The sequence below is a fragment of the Urocitellus parryii genome, chromosome 1, assembly GCF_045843805.1.
Source record: "Urocitellus parryii isolate mUroPar1 chromosome 1, mUroPar1.hap1, whole genome shotgun sequence".
NCBI lineage: Eukaryota > Metazoa > Chordata > Mammalia > Rodentia > Sciuridae > Urocitellus > Urocitellus parryii.
In genome coordinates, this window is record NC_135531.1 from 283,978,594 (window position 1) to 284,002,961 (window position 24,368).

The following is a 24,368-nucleotide window of genomic DNA, read 5'->3' on the forward strand; positions in this document are numbered from 1 at the left end:
TCCCATGAAGTCACAGAGTAGAGGCAGGGCTGGCACTTCACCCAGGAAGCTCTGCTAAGATTTCTCGCAGGGGATGGACTGGAGGAGGACAAATGCAGAGACTGGGTAGCACTAGCCACGATACTCTGGACACAAAAAAAAATCACCTACTTGGTCAACCCAAACAACACAAAACACACACATTGGGTGCTGGGGATTGAACCCAGGGAGCTCTACCACTGAGTCACATCCCCAGTCCTTTTTATCTTTATTTTAAGAGAGGATCTGGCCAAGCTGCTAAGGGCCTCGCTAAATTGCCGATGCTGGCTTTGAACGTGCGATCCTCCGGCTTCAGTCTCCGGAGCAGCAGGGATTAAGTGCGTGCGGCTTAACCACGCCCGGCTCACACCTAGACATGTTCTGACGGCCCTTTCCGGGTAATTCTGCAGGCACCGTGGTGTGCAACTCTGCACAGCGTCTTCCTGGGGGCTGCATCCTTCACACTGCTGCAGAAGCACCTGCGCGCCAGGTGAGATCGGGCACCCAGGTGAGCGTGACGTTCTCCTGCGCAGCGCGGTGCGGGGAAGGGCGGCTCCGCACGCGGCCCCGGCAGCACGCGTCCTGCCAGCGCCCGGCACACCACGTGTCAGCGCCGTCCAGGGACAGGCCGGCCCCTCCCCCCGCCGGCCGGAAGCGGGGGATGGCCCCGCCCCCGCCGCCGTCCAATCCGCACACGCGGCTCATGAATAGTGAGCGCGCCGCCGCCCCGCCCGCTCGCGCAGATCCCGAGCGCGGCCGCGGACGAAGATGGCGACTGCCATGTACTTGGAGCACTACCTGGACAGTAAGCGCCCGGGCCGCGCCGCCGCGCGCGGGCCCGCCCCACCCCGCGCCCCACACCCGCGCGCGGACCCCGGGGCTGGGCGGGAGCCGGGGCGGCGGGGCGGTGGCGGGCCGGTCGGGCGGAGGTGGGGGGGCGGGCGCGGGGGGCGCGGTGCGGGGTGCGCCGCCTCGGCCGCGCCAATTCCAGGTGCGTCACGGCGGGGCGGGGCTGGCGGGTCGGCCCCGCCCACCAGGCCCCGCCCCCTGGCTCTGCACCTGCGCGCGGCTCGCCCGGCGCTCTGGCACCCCGCATCTGCCCAGCTGCCCGCTGGCCGGGTGCGTGCGGTCGCGGCTTGGCCGGGTTCCCACCGGTGCCGTCCCGCAGAGGCCGAGGCAGGGGCGTCCTGCTGAGTGGGTTGGCGTCCGAGGCAGGCCCGCGCAGTTTACAGGTGGTACCAGCTCGGTCCCCTGAGAGCGGGAGAGTGATTATTTCCCTCATTGCACAGAGGAGTAAATGAGGCCCCAGCGGGGCGTGGGACCCATCCCTTCCTCAAGGGACGCCCGGTTCCACCCTTTGCCAGAGGAGCGGGGCCGTCCCTGTTCCAGTGCCCACCAGGGGGCCTCCTAAGGCTAGTTTAAAATGAGGTTTTTCCTGAGCTACCCCCAGAGCACCTGCTGGGTGCAGGTCCCGTTTCCCTGCAGCTCTCTAGCAGGTATCACGGGTGGTTTAAAAGTTAACAGAATATTACGAGACACAAAGGAACGACAGGTCGGGTGCTGCGGGTGCTGTCCCTTGGGCAGAGTGGAGAGGGCCAGGGGAGAGTATGGGGAGCCAGAGGCTGCTGTGAGTTTGTGCCCTGGGCCAATTGAGGAAGCCACAGTGCTTGACACCAGATTTGAAAGATTGGATTTAGGCTAAAAAGTATTGCCTTGGGGTAGAACAGAAGAGGGAGCCAACGTGGACATCTGCTGGGGGAGTGTCCCCTTGGACTAGAGGTGCAATGCAGACAGGAAAGCAGGTTGGTGTTCTCTCCAGCTGTCTCACAGGGTCACTGCTGGCTGCAGGGGCTATCTGTCCCATGGGCTGCATTTCCAGTGCTCAGCTGTCCTATGTAGCCAGTGGCTGCTGTGCTGGTCAGGGAGGAGAGAACATGCTTGCCTGGTGTCCAGTGCCTGGTGCATTGCACTACAGGGCAAGGGAGAGATCAAGGAGGATGGGGTTCTGGCTTTGGAGGTCAGAGTTCACTGAGGGGGGTGATCTGAGTTGAGGAGTGGGTGGGGCTCCTGGGAGGAGCTGTGGCTGTCTCCCTGCCTCTGCTGGCTTGCTGGCATTCCCTGCTAGCTTCTCCAGCTTTGGTGGCTTTTCGAGCCAGCCAGTACAATTTGGGACCCACCTCTAGAAGGAGGTTTTTTTTTTAATGTTTATCTTTTAGTTTTTTTGGTGCTGAGGATCGAACCCAGCGCCCCGCGCGTGCCAGGCGAGCGGGTTACCGCTTGAGCCACATCCCCAGCCCCTAGAAGGAGGTTTTAATCCCTCTGCTCTCAGACATGAGCAGAGACAGAAGCCAGTGAGCACATTGTTACAGACACCCAAGAAAGGCTAGGTGGCAGACCTTGCCCTCCTGGGAGGTACACGGCTCCATGTTTGTTTCAGGCATTGAGAACCTTCCCTGTGAACTTCAGAGGAACTTCCAGCTGATGCGAGAGCTGGACCAGAGGACAGAAGGTGGGTTTAGCAGAGCTGGGTGCTGACTCCAGCCAGCAGCTCCCAAAGCCAGAAGAGGAGGCAGTGGGGGATTGGAGGGCAGCCAGGGAGCTGAACCACTAGTGTCTTTGAGAGAGCGCTGGTACTGTTAAAGTCAGTTGTAGCTTCTTGGAGTTTTACACGTTTTCATGTCACATCTGTGTGTTTACACATGCATGTGTACATGTGCTGAGGGGGGAGTGCTGGGGATGGAACCCAGGGCCTTGCTTATGCCAGATAGGTGCTCCACCTCTGAACTGCATCCCATGTGAGTGACATTTTAGCCATCATCATTTTCAGTCACAGCACTTCTTGCTTTTTTTCTTTTCTTTTAAAAATTTCCTACTTCCAAACTGTACACGTAGGTTGAGTATCCCTTATCCAAAAGAAGTGTTTGAGATTTTTGATGTTTTCCAATTGCAATATTTGCATATGTGTGATGAGCTATTTTGGGGATGAGACCTAGTCTACACACAAAATTTACATTTAGTGTGCACCTTGGACCCCTGACCAGTCAGAGTGCTAGAGAGTCCCAGAGCTCATAAGTGCATGCCATGAAGTGCACACCCCTGGAACACAGCTGCTTTGTGGGCAGTGGTGGTCATGTTCCAGGCAGGGCTTGGTTCTTGTTGGGCCAGCTCTTGCCACCACTTGGCCTTGTCACACTGCTTTTAGCCTGGTGACATGTGGTGCATCTTCCACCAGATAAAAAAGCAGAAATCGACCTCTTGGCTGCAGAGTATATCTCCACAGTGAAGACCCTTTCCCCAGACCAGCGTGTGGCGCACCTGCAGAAGATCCAAAGCGCCTACAGCAAGTGCAAGGAGTACAGCGATGACAAGGTGCAGCTGGCCATGCAGACCTACGAGATGGTGAGGCTCTGGGTGCTGGGCGGGGGCTCCTGGGGCACTGCCCCCGGGCCAGTTTGTCCATGTGGGTGCATGCTATATGAGCATGGCACCCCTGATCTGCTCCAGCCTGGGCTCTCTGTTGCCCCTGTGGGCTGAGCTTGCAGTCTGTCCCTGGACCCCTGTGGTACAAAGTCATCTTGTGATGCTGTGGGCTTCTGGAGTTTGAAGCTCACTCTGGGGTTCTGCTGCCTAGGTGGATGGCCCAGACTGCCAGATTTGGGGATTAAGCAGACTCTTTCTAAAAGGTTAGATTTGGGGCTAGAGTTGTAACTCAGTGGCAGAGCACTTGCCTAGCATGTGTGAGGCATTGGGTTCAATTCTTATCACTGCATAAAAATAAGCAAATAAAATAAAGGTATGCTATCCATCTACAACTATGAAAACAAACAAACAAAACACGTTAGGTTTGGTTCATTGTCAACAGGATGCACAGCAGAGTCTGAGGTGGTGGGTCGTCTCCAGGTTTGGAAGAGTGCTGTCTCTCCGCCCTGTGGATGGTGGTGTGGCCGTGTGGATGAAGGAGGTTGGGAGCTGGGTGTGATGGCTGCTGCTCCATAGGAGTGTCTCCTTCTTAGGTGTTGCTTCTACTGGTCCTGTGCCTGAAGCTTGGTGGTGGTTCTGTTCACTGCCTTTCTTCCTTCAAGAGCTTACTCATTCTTTGGGTTTTTAGGCTAGGGTCCTCCCCAGGGGAGGCTCTGACCAGGATCTGGCAGGTGGCGGTGTCCCTGCTGTGGGTTCCCACAGGCCTCAGGGTGCTCTGGGTGTGGCTGCTGTCCTGGTGTGGCCAGCACTGGGCTGACCAGGGTGGGGGCCGAGCCTGCAGAGAGGTGCTGCTGTCACCTGCTGAAGAACAGCTTTCTGGCTCCTCCTGAGGTGGAGGTCCACTCTGTTTTTCGGTGGTTTTGTGGCGCTGGGGATAGAGCCCAGGGCCTGATGCATGCGCGGCAAGTGTGGCCCCTGCACCCAGCAGTTGTCCCCTGCTTACCTTTGCATTTCACACCTGTTACTCATTGCTGCTCTGCTCAGGGTTTTCCAGGCAAGACTCTTTTGTTAGGAACATGTGGTTTCCCAAGGAGCCCTGCTTTGGCCTGTCCAGCTCACCCATGACTGGGGACCCAGCACTAGGGCTCCTCACGTGCCTGAGTCTCCAGGAGCTTCACTGGGACCTTTGAGTCCAACTTCCCAGTGTGTGTTTGCAGGTGGATAAACACATCCGGAGGCTTGATGCTGACCTGGCGCGCTTTGAAGCCGACCTGAAGGACAAGATGGATGGCAATGACTTTGACAGCCCCGGAGGACGAGGGTTGAAAAGCAAGTGTGGTGTTCTTCCTGTTTGTCCTTGTTGGCTGGGGTTTTGAGCAGTTGTGCCTAACAGATGCGTTAGGAACTTGGTGGTGGACATCGTATTTGGGTGAGTCTTGTTCTGCTGTAGTGAATTAGTGAAAGAGATTTGGGGTGATTTGGGTTTTTCCTGTTTTCCAGAAGGACGAGGTCAGAAAGAAAAAAGAGGCTCCCGGGGCCGTGGCAGAAGGACCTCAGAAGAAGATACTCCCAAGAAGAAGAAACACAAAGGAGGGTAAGGGGCTTTCTGCCCTTTTTTATCAAGGAGCATGGTGCACACTGGTTAGGGTGTGGAGCAGCAGGACCGTGAGCCTTGTGCTCGCCCGGGCCAGGTGGCTCCTGGTCTGTGGAGCTTGGCATGTGCTGAAGGGTCCATCCTGCCAGCACGCCAGGCCAGAGTATGTGTGCAGTAGCCAGTGCCTACAGAGCCACTCCGCCCCTCATGCTACCCTCAGGAACTGCAGAGCCCTGGGTGCCACAGCAAGTGCTGGCCAGGCCCCTTTCCAAAGGGTGCATCTGTATCCCTCTGTTGGTTTTACGTACATGTGTTTTGCATGTATTCACTGTTAAATTGTGTGACTGTGTTTATTAAATGTATGTGTCGTTTATCTTGAACTTCTTCAAGATATTTTATTTAATGGCCCCAGAAGCCTAGCGTCTCTGAAGTGACCTTTGCACTAGAAAGAACCCAGCAGCTGCCCGGGCCCTCTGCAGGCATGGCTGCGGGCTAGGGAGAGGGCCGAGCCGTGCTCTCCTGACAGCAGGTTATCAGACTGGGCCTCGCTGCTTTTCCTTGTGCTGGGGTGGAACCTCCAGGCTCTGCCCTGTGAGGCGGACATTCCCCCTCGGTCACACAGCCCCTCACTTAGACTTCTAGATCGGCTTTACCAGGGGCACATGTGTGCAGTGAGATGTTCTGATCTCCAGTGTTCAGCTTTGTGCTGGAGCCAGGGTCTTTGTTACTGATTCCAGTTGCTCTTGAGTCAGGTTTGGTACTAGGTGTTTCCCAACAAACTTGTCTGCCTTGGTGAGTACAGTGGCTACTTCAGAGGCCGAGGCAGGAGGATCGCAGGTTTTAAGCTAGCCCTAGCAACTGAATGAGACTCCATCTCAAAATAAAAATTAAAATGAAATAAAGGGCTGGGGATGTGGCTCAGTGGTCAAGTGCCCCTGGGTTCCATTCCCAGTACCAAAAAAAGCAAACAAAAAACCTGATAATTTATGAGGATTTTTTTTGTGTGTGGTATTAGGATTGAACCAGAGGGTGCTGTAGCTCTACCATCCACATCCTACCCATTCTTGCATTTTTATTTATTTATTTATTTTTGGTACTGAGGATTGAACTCTGGGCACTTGACCACTGAGCCACATCCCCAGCCCTGTCTTATATTTTATTTAGAGACAGGATCTCACTGAGTTGCTTGGTGCCTCTTTTTTGCTGAGGTTGGCTTTGAACTTTCGATCCTCCTGCCTCAGCTTTCCAAGCTGCTGGGATCACAAGTGTGTGCCACTGCACCAGGTTGTTGTGTTTTTTTTTTTTTTTTTTTTTTTTTTGTAGTTGGACAGAATGTTTTTACTTTATTTATTTTCACGTGGTGCTGTGGATTGAATTCAGTGCCTCACGCATGCTAGGCAAGCGCTCTACCACTGAGCCCAGCCTCGCACCTGGCTTTATATTCATTTTGAGACAGGTCTTGCTCAGTTACCCAAGCTGGGCTTGAACCTGCAGTCCCTGTGCCTCAGCCTCTGGAGTCACTGGATCTCAGGTGTGGACCACTGTGCCTGGCATATCCTCAGGTTTTCTGACAGCAGAGGGTCTGCTGTGGTGAGCCGAGCTGATGACTGCCCTCCTGGTCCTGATGCTGGTGGTCTGCTCTGGTCTCTCCTGACCTCAGGAGAGCTGGCCTTCAGTCTCCGTGGCTTCTGCTGGGGTTTTCCTCTGTCTGTGTCTGTTCTTTGTTGTGTCCTTCCATCTGTCAGCTTGGGTTCAATTTGCTTTTCCTTTTCTGGCATTTTAAGATGTGGGTTGCCTAGATCATTTATTTTTATACCTTCTAATTTGTTTTAGTTGCAAATTCCATACATTTTGATATGTTGGGTTTTAATTTTTATTTCATTTGAAATATTAAAAAACTTTCATTCTGATTTTCCTTGACCTAAAACTCATATAGAAGTATGTGTCTCAATTTCTAATTTGGGATTTTCCTGATAACTTACTGATTTTACTTTTTAGATGTGTTGTGATCAGAACATCCTGTTCTGAAACCCTGTGCAGGCAGTGGAGATGAGCGGGGTGGCCCTGGAGTGTGGTTCCACTCTGCTGGGTGGTGTCCTGAGGGTCAGCCAGGCCCCGGGCCCACAGTGCTGCTCAGGCTGTGTGTCTGGCTGATGCTCTGGGTGTGGGGCCTCTCACCTCCAGCTCAAGGTCTGTCTCCTCTCCTTCTAGTGCTCTTTCCCTTTTTTTTTTGGCACTGGGGATTGAACCCAGGGGCTCTTTACTACTGAGCCACATCCCAGCCCATTTTTATTTTTTATTTTGAGACTAGGTCTCTCTAAGTTGCTGAGGACATCACTAAGTTGCTGAGGCTGGCTTTGAACTTGTGCTCCTCCTGCCTCAGCCTCCCCAGTCACTGGTATTACAGGTGTGTGCCACCATATTTGGCTCGTCCTTTATTTTCAACACATTTATTTTTTGTTTTGAGTGTGTTTTTTTTTTTTTTCTTTTTTTGGGGTACATAACCATTGAGTTACACCCCCAGCCCTTTTTTATTTTTATTTTTTGTGGTGTTGGGATTGAACCCAGTGCCTTGTGCATGCATGGCAAGCACTCTACCAACTGAGCTATATCCCTGGCCCCCTTTTATATTTTTTATTTTGAGAAAAGGTCTTACTAAGTTGCTGAGGCTGGTCTCAAACTTGCCATCCTCCTACCTCAGCCTCCTGAGCTGCTGGGATTACAGTTGTGCACTAGTATGCCTGGCGAGTGGGTTTCTTATATGCAGCAAATAGCTGAGTCCTTGTTTTCTAGACTGGCAGTCTCTGCTCTGTGATTGTGCTAAATGTGTGTAGATGATAATATGATTGTGTCTAGATTTCCTCTCTGGTAGCGTTTTCTGTTTGCCCATCTGTTTCTTCCCTGACAGTTGGATTCGTCAGGCATGTTCTTAGTGTTCTTTTCTTTCCTGCTATTGTACTAGCTGCTCTAGGAGGTGTGCTGTTGTGTGAACTCACACAGAGAACCCCACATAGTGTGCTGGACACACGGGACATGTGGATACCGTGCTCGGCCTGTGTCCATCCTGCTCTGTGCCCGTCAGGCACCGTTCTGGGTGTAGCATGAGCCTTTCCTGAGTCCAGTCTCCCAGGCGCACCAGGTTCTGACCTGGCCTATGTGTGCTGGGGGGCTGGACTCTGGTGGTGGATGGTGGGCAGTTAGCAGGGGCTGAGGGGCTGGGAGGTGGTGGCCAAGGGCATGCTCCTTTGGGTGAGCAGGACATCAGGGACCCCCTGTGCCAAGTGGTGCTGTGTAGGTGACAGTAGGTGGAATCTTGAAGACTGAGTCGACTGCAGCTCGCACATAGAGGTCACCCCTGGGTGCTGTCGAGGCCCCTTTGCCTGGACTGTCTTCTGCGGTAGTCACGGGTCACCTGTGGAGACAAGTCCTCTGGGTTCTTGTTTCTCTGGAAATGTCTTTGTTTTGCCTCTTTGTTTTTTGCATGGTGCTGGGGATTGAACCTGGGGCCTCTGGGCCTGCCCAGCAAGCTCTGTGCTGAGTCCCAGCCCTGGTCCTCTCTTCCACTTTTGAAGGACAGTTCTGCTGGAGGTAGATCTTGAGGTTTGTCTTGCTTTCTATTTTCATTAATGACGATGTTCTTTGTTCTTTTGTCTCCTGTAATTTCAGATGAGAAGTCAGCAAAACCTTTGTTCCCATTATCATGGACATTTTCTCTCTTTTTTCTGTAAGATTTCTCTCTAATACTGACTGATAGCAATTTGAAAATGATGTGTCCCCCACCCCCTAGTACTGGGGATTGAACCCAGGGCCTCATGCACATTTGGCAAGCACACTACCACTGAACTGTACCCCCAGCCCTTTAAATATTTTGAGTCGGGATCTCACAAGTTCCAGGGAAAGGACTTGAACTTATGACCGTCCTCCTCAGCCTCCTGAGTTGCCAGGATCACAGGCAGAGTTCTGATGGCCTGTCTGACCTTGGGTGTCAGGGCGGTGTGGGCGGAGTCCGCTCCCCTCTCCCCCAGCAGTGTGCACTCTCCTGGCCCCGGCAGGTGGAGCCGGGTGGAGGGCTGTGTCTGCAGCAGACCCAGTGCCCCTTGGGCCTCAGGTTGCTAGGTGAGGCCTTCCTGGCCCTGAACCCTGCACGTGTCCTAAAGTGGCAGCTGCATGAAGGCCCTGGCGTGTGGTGGTGACGCTGGCTTGTGTGGCAGGGTGGGCTCTTGGTCCCAGGAGGTGGGTAGATCCTCCCTCAACTGCAGGTCTCTTCTCCTGGCCCCAGAGCCTCTGACATCTGTAAATGTTTTTTTTTTTTTTTTTTTGGGGGGGGGGTGCTGAACCACTGAACCGTATCTCCAGCCTTTTTTATATTTTTTATGTAGAGACAGGGTCTCGCCTCACTAAGTTGCCGAGGCTGGCTTTGAACTCGTGATCTTCCTACTTCAGCCTCCCAAACCTCTGGGATGACAGGCTGAGCCACCACGCCTAACTTAAATGTGGTTTTGAATTTCCTGGACTTGATTTTTCCGGCTTGGAGGGCAGTAGCACCTGGAGCCTTTGGCCTGCTCCTCCCTGAGCATGCTCCCCAGGGCACCCTGGGTGGGAGGATTGGCACTGGGGTTTCCAGGAGGTGTGGGAGCCCCAGCCCCTCTCTCTGACACTACAGGAGGGACCCATGCCTGGTGAGACCGGCTCTCAGGTGGCAGCTCACTGGTAGCCATGGGCCCGCCCAGCAGGAGCTGCATTGTGCCTGGTGCCAGTTCCTGTCCAGTAGCAGGAGGAGGCTATAGCTCACTGCTTCCAGGCTTATCTGCTGGACAGGTGGCAATAACCATGTGGATGGTGTGATGAGGGGCCAGTGGGACCTGCTGCATTTGCTTATGTGCAGGTCCAGGTCCTCTGTGGCCCCTGAGTGGCCGTGCTGCCCCTGGGCCATTTTATAGGTGTTGAGGCCAGTGGGTGCCCTGAGGCCCCCAGCTCTGTGGTGTGCAGCCATGGTGGAGGACTAGAGGGGTCCCAGGAGGTAGCCAGGTGGATGTGAACCCAGGACTCCTGGGGCTAGTGTGGGAACTGGTGTGGCTACAAGGACCTGGCCCTGTGAGGACAAGGCGCACAGGAACTTGCCCGTGCAGTGGGTTTTCAGTGTGGGCTTGGAGTCCCTGCTTCATTCCCGGAGCCCTTTCCCTGGGGGACCTAGGGTGGTGCCTGGTTCCAAGTTCCTGTGGCTCGCTTACCTCCGGGGCCAAGCCAAGGGGCCATCCTGAGAGGAATATCCCAGATCTCCAACTGCTTCCTGTCTTGAGATGTACGCCACAGAGCCTGACCTTCTACTAAGGCGGGCCTGCGTGGGGCCGAAGGGCCGTTTCTTCTGTAGCCTCTGATCCCGAAGTGTGGACACGGGCTCCCGCAGTGCTGGGAGGCCCACTGGCCTGTCTGGCAAGGGGAGCCCGTTACACCTGGAACCAGTGGGACCAGCGCTAGCTGGTGGCCAGCCACTGATAGCTGGGGTTGTCCAGCTCCTGAGGATCAGCCGCCTGTGGGGTCCTTGCTGGATGACAGGGATCTGGAGCAGTAGGGCAGGCTGCTGCTCTGGGGTGTGGCTGTGGGGCCCTGGGTGCACTTTCCAGCTGAAGGAGTTTGAGTGGACAGACAGCGAGACCTCTGTTGTCAGAGGGTTTGCCACCTTAGAGGCTGCAGCCAGGCTGCGTGATGACGCAGACAGGAAAGGTGACTGAGCCACGGAGTGCCACATGCCTCAGGAAAAACAGAGCTGTTTCCAGACCTGAAGGACGAGTGTGACATGCTTGGAAGCAAGATTGACAGAGCACATGGACTTGGACAAGTTTTTGTGGCATGGATTTCAGATATAAGAGAGAATCCTTTGTTTCCAGAGATGCAGAGACAGTGGAAGAGCTGATTGCCTACGGGGGAAGGGGCTGGGCTCCTGGAGCTCTCTGGAGCTCTGGGTGGACATTGTGCTGGAGTGTGTGTGTGTCTGAGTGGGTGGGAGGTGCTGCCAGGCCTGTGGTGTGGTGTGGCCGCAGTGTGGTGGCAGCAGGTTGGGGGGAGGGGGGAGGAGGGAGGGGTCTGGGCCCAGCTGCTGCTCAGAAACCCAGGGAAGGCTGAGCAGGAGTGGGGTGACAGGCTGTGGATTTGGGGTAAAGGTATCTGTGTGCGTGTGTGGAAGCCTGGGCACAGGACGCACTGGACTTCTCATGGGGGCATGGCACATCAGGAAGTGGTGGAGTGCTGGGGAGTGCCATGACCTGGATCAGTGTGGGATGGGGTGCGGGCAGGCTTCTTTCAAACGTCAGCTGTCCCTGGTGGTAGGGTTGCCTGTGAGCCCCAAGGGAGGTGGCTGGGAGCCGAGGAGGGCCGGCAGGACTGGTAGACCTCGAGGTCCTGTCCCCTAGCCAGCGGCCTCGGCACCCTGGCCGTGGGAGGGGGGTGCACCCTCCTGTCTGCTGCCCTTGCTGCCCCTCTCATTCCTGCTTGGGGATCTGGGGGTCGTCAGGTGCAACGTCGCCTGGTGGCTGCTCACATCCACACCAGTTTTCTCGCCACAAACTTGTAGGAGAGCACAGTGTGGTCAGAGAGGTTTAGAGGTCGTCCTTGAAAAATGTGCCTTCAGAGCGGCACTGGGAATTTCACCAGATCCTAGCTTGCGGTAGGGAAGCTGAAGGAGAGTCGGTGAGTAGCCTGGAGCCCACCGCAGGTTTCCCCCTGGGCAGCGACGTCTGTGTGCGCAGCCACCTGCGAGGGGACCGGGCCACAGGCAGAAGGTGGCGCCCTCCCGCCCCGCCGTCAGCGCCTTGCCTCCCGCAGGTCTGAGTTCACGGACACCATCCTGTCCGTGCACCCCTCGGATGTGCTGGACATGCCTGTGGATCCCAACGAGCCCACGTACTGCCTGTGCCACCAGGTGTCCTACGGGGAGATGATCGGCTGCGACAACCCAGATGTGCGTGCGGAGGGCGGGGCCGTGGGCGGGGGGCGGGGCCGTGGGCGGGGGGCGGGGCCGTGGGCACGGAGGGGGAGGGGGGTCTTGGCGGCGGCGCCGGCCTGCGAGGCCTGTGACGTGGCTTTCCCTTTCCTTTTCAGTGTCCCATCGAATGGTTCCACTTTGCCTGCGTGGACCTCACCACGAAGCCCAAAGGAAAGTGGTCAGTATGGGGTGCTGCAGGGTGCCTGCTGCGCCGGCCTCCCCCAGGGAGGCTGTGACCGAGCCGGCAGGTGGCCGTGTCCCTGCCGTGGGTTCCCGCAGGCCCGAGGGAGCTCTGGGTGTGGCTGCTGTCCTGGTGTGGCCGGCACTGGGCTGGCCAGGGTGGGGGCCGAGCCTGCAGAGAGGTGCTGCTGTCACCTGCTGAAGAACAGCTGTTCTGGCTCCTCCTGAGGTGGAGGTCCACTCTGTTTTTCGGTGGCTTTGTGGCACTGGGGATAGAGCCCAGGGCCTGATGCATGCGTGGCAAGTGTGGCCCCTGCACCCAGCACTGGTGGTGAAAATCTGAAAGGAAGGTGCTGTTCTTGTGCCCGGGGCATTCTGGAGCAGGTGGAGCCTAAGCCAGGGTCCCTGCAGAAAGGCTGTGTCTGATGGACAAGTGGCTTAGGAGGTTCCCGCACACGTTCCCGCGCATATGTGGTCCTGTGCTCAGTAGCAGCAACTGTTCAGCTGTTGTTCCTAAGACTTCATTTTATTTATTTATTTGTTTATTTTGGGGACAGATACTGGGGATGGAACTCGGTGGGCACCTGACCACTTAGCCACATCCTCATCCCTATTTTGTACTTTATTTAGAGACAGTGTCTCACCTCACCGTTGCTGAGGGTGATTTGAACTTGAGATCCTCCTGCCTCAGCCTCCTGAGCCACTGGGATTACAGGTGTGCACCATTGCCACCATCCAAGATTTTATTTTAGAAAATTTTGGTTTTAGTTAGGCACTGTAGTGAATGCCTTTCATCCCAGCAACTGGGGAGGCTGAGGCAGGAGGAGGGTAAGTTCGAGACCAGCTTCAGCAACTTAGGCCCTGTCTCAAAAAATAAAAATAAAAAAGGACTAAGGATGCAGCTTGGTGCAAGAGCACTCCTAGGTTCAATGCCTAGTAACATGAAAATGGGTACAGGGATACACAGGGAGGACTGGGATGCAGCTTGGTTTTGGTGGCACGTACCCAGGTTCAATCCCCAGAACCAAAGACAACACAGCAAAACTTGGTTTTGTCCGCTTGTGTGCAGTGCGTGGTCTTCAGTGCAGTTGTGGTAACCCTGCCTCAGCCCCAGGGCTGGTCACAGTGATCTGCTGGTGTGTGCATAGATGGATGCTCCCACAGAGCGCGCTTGGGTGCCAAGTGTGTGTGGTTTTCCGGGGTGCACACTGTGTCTGCCTAGGGGTGGCTCACTGGATTCTGAGAAGGGGCATGGCAGGTACCTGGCTGTGCCCACCGGGTAGGATGGTGGTCCTGGGCTGAAAAAGGGGCCTGGTGTAAGCAAGTTTGTGTCTGCAGAATTTGCAGGTGGGACTGCTGCCTACCTGTGTGAGCGGGCCTAGGAGCTGGTGGTTGTCCATCGCTGTGCCTCCAGGCAGGACTGGGATGGGGCACAGTGCCCTCTTCCTGGTGTTTCAGATCTTGGTGTGCAGCTAGTTGGGTGAGGTGTGAAGCTGGTGGCTGCTGGGCAGGCCTGTGTTCCAGACTGCTGGAGCTCGGAGCCTCTGAGTGCTTTCAGGCCCACAGCCTGTAGGAGGTGATACCAGCTATCAGGTGTAAAGGGGCTGCGTGAGGAGCCTCCTGACGTCATGAGTGGCCACCAGATCCAGGAGGTCCAGGAGAGTCTGAGGATTCAGCACAGGGGCCCTGTGGGTAGTGCGGGTTCCAAGCCTGGGTCCACCTGACAGGCCTGCACCCACTCCACACCCACGTCCTCCCCTGCCTGACTGGGTGTCATCTCCAGGGTGGGCACACAGCCCTGCCAGTGCCCAGGGCCGGGTGGCCACTGCTGATGTGCACCATCCACTTCAAGCACCTATGGTAGCTTTTCCCCGAGGGAAGCTGCCCGCTGTGTCTAGTCTGCCCCGGGAGGTGTGGGGGTGGGCTGGGTGCCCTGTGCACTGGCGAAGGTGACCCAAGGGCCGATCCATGTGCCCTTCTTGCCGCAGGTTCTGTCCACGGTGCGTTCAGGACAAGAGGAAGAAGAAGTGAGGAAAGGCTGTGTTCATGGGGAGATGAGTCCACAGGCTCTTTCGTCCACGTCGCAATACGTTTTTGATTTTAAAACTACCTTATTTGACTGATATTTAATAACTCAATGGCCAGTTGTAATTCTGGATCTTTCTTAAGCGAGAAACCACCAGGCCCTGTTTGCACAGAGGAGCAATCTCACAGGACCTGCCACAGTGACTTTCTTCAGACCCTGAGCTGAGCGTGGCGGCCACTGAGCCAGCCCAGGGTCCTGGGGTGGGTGTTGGTGAACTTGGGCTGCCAGGCCAAGTGCTCAGTGTGGGGGACGTTTTACCTGGTACACTGCCACCACTTTGCCACCAGAGTTACCATAAGCACATCTGACTCTCTGAGAGCGCAGTATGGCTGGGTGCCGGGACCTGACTCCAGGGACCATGGACTGGGCTGGACACCTCCTGTGTGTCTGGTGCCGGAGCTCTGCCCAGGAGCTCCGGCCTCAGACCACGCCTCTGTCTCTGCACTGCCTTTTCAGTCTGGACGCTGGTCTGGTTCTCCTGGGGATTCGCCTCTGGAGTGGCTGGACCTGCCTTGGCCCCAGGCTGGGTTCCGCTGCTCTGGGGCCTCTGACTTTTTACTGTGAAGATGAAATTGTTGTAAGAGCATGAAGACCTGTGTCTGTCTGCAGTAAGTCGTCTGCCAGGAGCTGCTGGGGACCCGTGCTGTACACCTCGGGCTTTGGTCATGGCACTGTCTGTGAGTCTGCGGTGCCCAGCAGCAGGGCTACAATGGAGCCAGTGTGGTCGGCACTCGCACACCAGCACTGCAGCGTCTGGGGACGTCCAGGCCAGGACCTCAGGGCGGCTTCCAGGGGCCTCCTTAGCTGCAAAGCCTCTGGCACGTACACCAGAGTCCAGGGTTTGCTGAGAACCCAGAGGCTGCTCCTGTTCTCCCACCAGAGGAAGAACCCAGGGTGGGCGGGAGGCAGCCCAAGGAGGGCCTCGTCTGTCCACGGAAGTCACTGGGGCCACTGCTTGTCCCCTCTGCTGGCCGTGTTTGTATTTTCCTGTCAGTGCTGTGGCCCTGAGTGTGCCGGGGGAGCACTGTGCCACTGAGCCACACCGGCCCTTTGTACCCCTCCCTGGGGCTTCACTGAGGGGAGGAATCCAGCAGGATGGCACCGGGCAGGCACCGGGCAGCCCTGTGTCCTCGGCTCACGTGCATGTGGCATGCAGGCCTCTGTGGTTCCCACAGCTCAGTCTGGCAGCTCGCTCCTAGTGGCCTGCCTTCAGGGCACATGGGGACGGCCTGCTCCTGTGCCCACGGCGTGAGTGGCCGGTGCTGGCCATTCGCAGACTCAGGTGCCAGGTGGGTGAGGGTGGAGGGCTGGCCATCCGTCCCTGCCAGGTCCCCAGGCCAGAAGCTTCCTGAATCCTGGCCGTCCTGCGCTCAGAAGCCACAGGGTGGAGGCCCGCTTAGTCTCCGCACAGCTGTGACACGGGACGTGTGCTTCCATTTCATGGTTGTGGTTGACACAGGTATTTAAGGATGACGGAGAATAAATTGTGGGAAACTTTTCTTTGCTCTTCCTCCTCCTGGGTGCTGGGTCACCCAGGGCCTCACGTGCTGCTGTTACCATTGTTTTCAAGGACAGGAATCTTCACCGGAGGCTGCCGACCCTACCTCGGGCCGGCTGCTCCCGTCTCACGTCTCACGTCCTCACGTCCTCACGTCCTCCCTGGGGAGTGGGTGTGTGGCACGTGGTGGGCCCAGGCTGGTCAGTGTTCTGTTCTGGCATCCTGGAGGTGAGGACTCCCCTGCCACTGTGTGTCCCTCTCTGTGGCTTTGGGTTTTTTTTTTAAGTTTTTGTTTTTTTATGTTTACTTTTGCCAGTTGAAATAATATCACCAAAAATAATATGCATATAGCTTTTGGAGAAACAACAGGAAGTGCATGTAGAATTCTTTGGGGGTGTTGTCTGGGCCCTGATGGGCTTTTGACCCGCTGGTGCTCCTGTCTGGGTGGGGGGAATCCGGGGTGGTTGGCTGGAAAGGAACTTGGCCCCAGACACTGCTCCCGAGGCCTGGCTGCCTTCACCTGGAGCCTTGCAGGTGGCTGCAGAGTCGGCCCACCTGGTGCACTGAGGGCATCTGCCAGCCCTGGGTCACTGGCAGTGCCCCCCCACGAGGGTGTGTGTCCTCCGTGGTGTGAGTCCCTGTGGGCGAGGGCACGGGAGGAACGGGTCTGGCTGCCTCTGTGCTGTGTCCATCGGGGATCCCAGAAAGACGGCCTGCTGGGTGTGCAGGGAGAGGCTGGTAAGCACCCTACACCTGCAGGTGTGCTGGTCTGGAGTGGCTGAGACAAGGACATGGGCTGGATGACACCACCAGCAGCTGGTTGCTCCCAGTCCCTTCCCCTGGGCAGGTTGGGACTGCAGGCAGGGACTTGGGAGGCTGTATCAGGCAGGCCTGCTGGAGCAGCCAGGAGCCTGGCCTGTCTCTGAACCCAGGCAGGGACCACTTTGAGCAATAACACCGACCAGGGCACGGCTTCCCAGGCAGAGCATGGCCCAGGTTACCCTCGCAGCGCTGGGGGCTGTGGCTGTAGTTTTTTCTGGGCACTGAAGACTTAAGGTTTTCCCAGACACTCAAGAGAGCGACCCTGGGCCTCCGCCAGCTGCGTTGAGAGGAATTTCAAAGCAGGGGAGCAGTGGGAAAGTGTGTCCTAGGTGTGCAGAGCCTTTCCCTGGCTGTTCTTCGATTGCTCCACCATGTTTCATCCAGCTTTAACATGAATGTCACTTTTTATTTTCAAGGAATTATTATCTATGTCCCCTTTGTAAAGGAAAGATGCTATTGTAAATCTTTTTATTAAATAATGTAAAGATGCATATCTGTATTTTTGGATCATGTTATAGATTATGGATATATTGTTTAATAAAGTATTTTTTGGAACAAGTGCTTACAGGTGGATCCTTTTGAGAAACAGTTGTTACGTTCCTGATTTGCACCGGGCATAGTCACCAACTCTGAAGGGCTGTGCCGAGTGCTGGAGGAGAGTTGTGGGAACTTCGTGGTCTGTGGCCTGGCTGGGACCCTGGTCCTCACCTGGGTTGGGTGCTTGGGAAGGTTGGTGTCAATCTGGGCCTGCTGTGTGGAAGCCGTGGAAGTGGGTCCCCACCTCCCAGGGGAGAGGTGCATAAATGGCTGGCACGGGTGGGTGGTGTGTGAGGGAGGCTGTGACCTCCTGGAGCAGGAGGCTTGCTCTCCAGGACAGCATAGGTGTCGGGAGCCCTGGGGAGCTGTCACCACAACATACCTCAGACGGGAGGCTTAACAGAGTTAATCTCCAGTTCTAAAGGTTGGAAGTCCAAGACCAAGGTGCCAGCAAGGTTGTGTCTGTGGGCTCTTCCCTTGGGCCGCAGACAGCCACCTTGTCACTGTGTGCTCAGATGGAGGGCAGGAGCACTGGTGTCTTTCATGGGCACGGGGCCCTATCTAGTCAGGGTGCCAGCCACAGAACTTCATTAACCTAATTACCTCTTGGAAGGCCCCGTTCTTAATATTGGGCTTAGGGTTTTCCTATAAGAATTTGTGGGGCGGGGAAGACATAAGGAGCTGGGTAGGACTATTCCCCCAGGCAGTGTTAGCAGAGCAACCTGGTTAGCTGGGCTTCCTGCCGAAGAGGAGGTGAAATTCCAATTGCTGCTGTGTCCTCTGGGCAGGCCCCAGGTCACCTCCAGCCGCCTGCCAGGTGCTGAACCCTGGGAAAAGGAAGACCCAGTTCTTTCTTGGGTCCGGTCAGTTTTCCATCACTGTGACCAAAATTCCCCACAATAAAATGCTGGTGTTGCATGAATGGTGCTGGGCTGAGATGCTTCCCACATCCCTAACTGACCTAACTGTGCAGCTGGGCAGCTCTTCAGGAATGTGGTCACTGAGACACAGGACGTGGCCCCAGCTGCAGGTCCAGTAGGGTGTGGCTTCATCCATGCCCTCCTGGCCTGCAGCAGGCCACTGTTGGCTCGCTACAGTCTCCAAAGGTGGAGAAGCAACCGCACACCTCTGTGACCCCGGCACGGCCCTGCGTGGGCTCCTCGGCATGCCGAGGTCTCAACGTCCCGTGGCACATCCTCTGGTCTTCTTCACTGAGGACAAGTGGAACCGGATGAGTTGGACAGACCACACTGGAGGCCGTGGGAGACAGGGCGGGGATGAGCCCTTCTCAGCACACTGTCAAGAAAGGGGACAGTTGTTGTAAGGATTCAGTTTAGGGTGTGGTGGGCTCAAAGGGCAGAGGGAACCTGGAGGCAGCCATGACTGAGGGAGCAGCAGCCAGCGACAACCTGGCCGGTCCCCAGGGGGGCATGGGGGAGGGCTGCCTGGAGCCCAGCAGGGATTGTCTCAGGAGGCTGCTGCTCAGCAGAACCTGCTGATGCGGCCATGGGTGCCTGGAGAGGAGGCCAGGCTCGGCTGGCCTGAGGGCTGGCAGGTGCTCAGGAGAGGGCGACCCTCTAAGCTCCCTGCATGGAATCCCAGGTGTGGGCCCTCCTTGAAGGAAGTGTTCCTCCCCCGAGGGGCGTCTTCCTGGTGTCCAGGTGCCAGTGACCCCTGGGGAGACAGGCCTCTGGAGAGGTGAGACTCTTAAGGGGACAGAAACCTCTAGAAAGATGGAGACCCTGGGGGACTGAGACCCCTAGAGAGATGGAGACCATCTCGGATGAGCCACTGACCAAACACGTCTGCGTCTTTCCTCAGAGTCAGGATTCATTTATTTTGACTCATCTGTGGTCACAGCTGGGCAGTCACACCTTCTTCCATTCTGGTCTTGATTCCACATCCACACACTCAAGTCACACGTCACTTCACAAGGATGTACAAACAGGTCACAGAGAGACTGAGGAACAGTAAAGACAGCTGTGGGGTCACAGGATGCTGAGCCCAGGGCCAGGCAGAGAGAGGATGCAGGGCCACTGCAGTGGTCAGATGAGGGCGGTCAAGGCAGGGGGTCCTGACAGCCGAGAGCGTCAGGCCGTGTCAGCTTAGAGTGTCAGTTCAAGGCTCGGAGTGGGACTCGGGTGGGGGTCAGGGGACTCCTCTAAAACCGGAGGATGAGATTCAGAAGTCTATTGCTGTGGCAATTTTCCTGGGCCAACCTTGGTGACCAGGTGACCAGGCGACGGGGTGAAGGTGCCTCCATGTCCACTCCTGAGATGTTCCCCTTTTATGGACCTCGAGTGAGGGCTTGACTCGTTTGGAGATCTGGTGTGTTCAGTAAGCCCCAGAGACTGGTTTCTCCTGCCTGAGCAGATGTGTCGCTGCTGAATTCTGTCAGGACACAGGTGGCCACTTTTACCAGAACAACTAATTTATTCTCAGTTTGTGCCCAATCGTGGTGCCAGGGAGAAGGTGTTGTTCACTTGAAAAAGCACAGTACGGAGTCATCCACCCATGCCAAATGAAACAGCTCATGGCAAACTGCCACCTAACAAGATGGAGGACTGAGGTTTAGGCCCAGTGTAAGAACTGTCCACACACCAAGGAGTCATGGAGGACAGGAAACATGAGGACTACTGTACGCCATGGAGTCACTAGGGCAGGTGCATCATGAGAGTTGCTGTTCTACACACCATGGAGTCACCAGGGCAGTCTCTGCCTGAGGTCTGCTGTTCCACACAACATGGAGTCACTAGGGCAGGCACAGCCTGAGGACTGCTGTTCTACACACCATGGAGTCACCAGGGCAGTCTCTGCCTGAGGTCTGCTGTTCCACACACCATGGAGTCACTAGGGCAGGCACAGCCTGAGGACTGCTGTTCTACACACCATGGAGTCACTCAGGGCAGGTGCAGCCTGAGGACTGCTGTTCTACACACCATGGAGTCACCAGGGCAGGCACAGCCTGAGGACTGCTGTTCGACACACCATGGAGTCACTCAGGGCAGGTGCAGCCTGAGGACTGCTGTTCCGAACACCATGGAGTCACAAGGGCAGGCACAGCCTAAGGACTGCTGTCCTACTCACCATGGAGTCACCAGGGCAGGCAGAGCCAGAGGACTGCTGTTCTGCACACCATGGAGTCACCAGGGCAGGCACAGCCTGAGGACTGCTGTTCTATACACCATGGAGTCACAAGGGCAGGCACAGCCTGAGGTCTGCTGTTCCACACACCATGGAGTCACTAGGGCAGGCACAGCCTGAGGACTGCTGTTCTACACACCATGGAGTCACCAGGGCAGGGGTAACCTGAGGACTGCTGTTCCACACACCATGGAGTCACTCAGGGCAGGCACAGCCTGAGAGCTGCTGTTCCATACACCATGGAGTCACCAGGGCAGGCACATCCTGAGGACTGTGTCCTACACACCATGGAGTCACCATGGCAGGCACAGCCTGAGGACTGCTGTTCTACACACCATGGAGACACCAGGGCAAGGGTAACCTAGGACTGCTGTTCCACGCACCATGGAGTCACTCAGGGCAGGCACAGCCTGAGGACTGCTGTTCTACACACCATGGAGTCACCAGGGCAGGCGCAGTCTGAGGACTGCTGTCCTACACACCATGGAGTCACCAGGGCAGGCAGTGCCTGAGGACTGCTGTTCTACACACCATGGAGTCACTAGGGCAGGCACAGCCTGAGGACTGCTGTTCTGTACACCATGGAGTCACCAGGGCAGGCACAGCCTGAGGACTGTGTCCTACACACCATGGAGTCACCATGGCAGGCACAGCCTGAGGACTGCTGTTCTACACACCATGGAGACACCAGGGCAAGGGTAACCTAGGACTGCTGTTCCACACACCATGGAGTCACTCAGGGCAGGCACAGCATGAGGACTGCTGTTCTACACACCCTGGAGTCACCAGGGCAGGCGCAGTCTGAGGACTGCTGTCCTACACACCATGGAGTCACCAGGGCAGGCAGCGCCTGAGGACTGCTGTTCTACACACCATGGAGTCACCAGGGCATGCCCAGCCTGAAGACTGCTGTTTTGCACACCATGGAGTCACTCAGGGCAGGCACAGCCTAAGGACTGCTGTTCTGCACACCATGGAGTCACCAGGGTAGATGCAGCCTGAGGACTGCTGTTCCATACACCATGGAGTCACCAGGGCAGGCGCAGCCTGAGGACTGCTCTTCTACACACCATGGAGTCACCAGGGCAGGGGCAGCCTGAGGACTGATATTCCATACACCATGGAGTCACCAGGGCAGGCACATCCTGAGGACTGTGTCCTACACACCATAGAGTCACAAGGGCAGGCACAGCCTGAGGACTGCTGGTCCACACACCATGGAGTCACTAGGGCAGGCACAGCCTGAGGACTGCTGGTCCACACACCATGGAGTCACTAGGGCAGGCACAGCCTGAGAGCTGCTGTTCCATACACCATGGAGTCACCAGGGCAGGCATAGCCTGAGGACTGCTGTTCTACACACCATGGAGTCACAAGGGCAGGCACAGCCTGAGGACTGCTGTTCCACACACCATGGAGTCACTCAGGGCAGGCACAGCCTGAGGACTGCTGTATAGACACCATGGAGTCACCAGGGCAGGGGTAACCTGAGGACTGCTGTCCTACACACCACGGAGTCACCAGGGCAGATGCAGCCTGAGGACTGCTGTTCTACACATCATGGAGTCACCAGGGTAGGTACAGCCTGAGGACTGCTGTCCTACACACCATGGAGTCACCAGGGCAGGCACAGCCTGAGGACTGCTGTTCTACACACCATGGAGTCACAAGGGCAGGCACAGCCTGAGGACTGCTGTTCCACACACCATGGAGTCATCAGGACAGGAGCAGCCTGAGGACTTCTGTTCCACACACCGAGTCACTAGGGAAGGCGCAGCCTGAGGACTGCTGTTCCACACACCATGGAGTCACTCAGGGCAGGAACAGCCTGAGGACCGCTGTTCTATACACCATGGAGTCACTAGGGTAGGCAGAGCCTGAGGACTGGTGTTCCACACACCATGGAGTCACTCAGGCCAGGCACAGCCTGAAGACTGCTGTTCTACACACCATGGAGTCACTAGGGCAGGCACAGCCTGAGGACTGCTGTTCTACACACCATGGAGTCACCAGGGCAGGGGTAACCTGAGGACTGCTGTTCCACACACCATGGAGTCACTCAGGGCAGGCACAGCCTGAGGACTGCTGTTCTAGACACCATGGAGTCACCAGGGCAGGGTTAACCTGAGGACTGCTGTCCTACACACCATGGAGTCACCAGGGCAGATGCAGCTTGAGGACTGCTGTTCTACACACCATGGAGTCACCAGGGCAGGTACAGCCTGAGGACTGCTGTCCTACACACCATGGAGTCACCAGGGAAGGCACAGCCTGAGGACTGCTGTTCTACACACCATGGAGTCACAAGGGCAGGCACAGCCTGAGGACTGCTGTTCCACACACCATGGAGTCATCAGGACAGGAGCAGCCTGAGAGCTGCTGTTCTACACACCATGGAGTCACCAGGGCAGGCACAGCCTGAGAACTGCTGTTCTACACACCATGGAGTCACTCAGTGCAGACACAGCCTGAGGACGGCTGTTTAACACACCATGGAGTGACCAGGGCAGGCACAGCCTGAGGACTGCTGTCCTACACACCATGGAGTCACCAGGGCAGGCATAGCCTGAGAGCTGTTGTTCTACACACCATGGAGTCACTCAGGGCAGGCACAGCCTGAGGACTGCTGTTCTACACACCATGGAGTCACTCAGGGCAGGTTCACGCTGAGGACTGCTGTTCTGCACACCATGGAGTCACTCAGGGCAGGTGCAGCCTGAGGACTGCTGTTCTGCACACCATGGAGTCACTCAGGGCAGGCGCAGCCTGAGTACTGCTGTTCCACACACATGGAGTCACGAGGACAGGTGCAGCCTGAGGACTGCTGTTCCACACACCGAGTCACTAGGGAAGGCGCAGCCTGAGGACTGCTGTTCCACACACCATGGAGTCAGTAGGGCAGGCACAGCCTGAGAGCTGCTGTTGCACACACCATGGAGTCACTAGGGCAGGTGGGTCATGAGAGCTGCTGTTGCACACACCCTCGCGTCACTAGGGCAGGCACAGCCTGAGGTCTGCTGTTCTACACACCATGGAGTCACCAGGGCAGGCACAGCCTGAGGACTGCTGTTCCATACACCATGGACTCACTTAGGCAGGCACTGTCTGAGGACTGCTGTTCCACACACCATGGAGTCACTAGGGCAGGCACAGCCTGAGGACTGCTGTTCTGCACACCATGGAGTCACTAGGGCAGGCACAGGCTGAGGACTGCTGTTCTACACACCATGGAGTCACCAGGGCAGGTGCACCCTGAGGACTGCTGTTCTACACACCATGGAGTCACCAGGGCAGGCACAGCCTGAGGACTGCTGTTCTACACACCATGGAGTCACCAGGGTAGGCACAGCCTGAGGACTGCTGTTCTACACACCATGGAGTCACTAAGGCAGGCACACCCTGAGGACTGCTGTTCTACACACCATGGAGTCACTAGGGCAGGTGGGTCATGAGAGCTGCTGTTGCACACACCATGGAGTCACTAGGGCAGGCACAGCCTGAGGACTGCTGTTCAACACACCATGGAGTCACTAGGGTAGATGCAGCCTGAGGACTGCTGTTCTACACACCATGGAGTCACTAAGGCAGGCACACCCTGAGGACTGCTGTTCTACACACCATGGAGTCACCAGGGCAGGCACAGCCTGAGGACTGCTGTTCTATACACCATGGAGTCACTATGGCAGGCACAGCCTGAAGACTGCTGTTCCACACACCATGGAGTCACTAGGGCAGGCACAGCCTGAGGACTGCTGTTCTACCCACCATGGAGTCACCAGGGCAGGGGTAACCTGAGGTCTGCTGTTGCACACACCATGGAGTCACTCAGGGCAGGCATAGCCTGAGGACTGCTGTTTTACACACCATGGAGTCACCAGGGCAGGCACAGCCTGAGGACTGCTGTTGCACACACCATGGAGTCACCAGGGCATGCACAGCCTGAGGACTGCTGTTCTACACACCATGGAGTCACCAGGGCATGCACATCTTGAGGACTGTGTCCTACACACCATGGAGCCACTAGGGCAGGCACAGCCTGAAGACTGCTGTTCCACACACCATGGAGTCACCAGGGCAGGCACAGCCT

General features: G+C 56.5%; 1 protein-coding gene across 1 annotated transcript; it reads left to right on the plus strand.

Annotated features, from left to right (window-relative positions):
• Positions 1-722: 722 nt before the first annotated feature.
• On the plus strand, positions 723-17,102 carry Ing5 (inhibitor of growth family member 5). The gene is made up of 8 exons (XM_026381981.2): positions 723-823; positions 2,456-2,527; positions 3,251-3,417; positions 4,656-4,767; positions 4,939-5,032; positions 11,855-11,990; positions 12,131-12,192; positions 14,183-17,102. Exons 1-8 carry the CDS (start codon positions 787-789, stop codon positions 14,223-14,225), a joined length of 723 nt encoding a protein of 240 aa, XP_026237766.1. The 5' UTR covers positions 723-786; the 3' UTR covers positions 14,226-17,102.
• Positions 17,103-24,368: the final 7,266 nt, after the last annotated feature.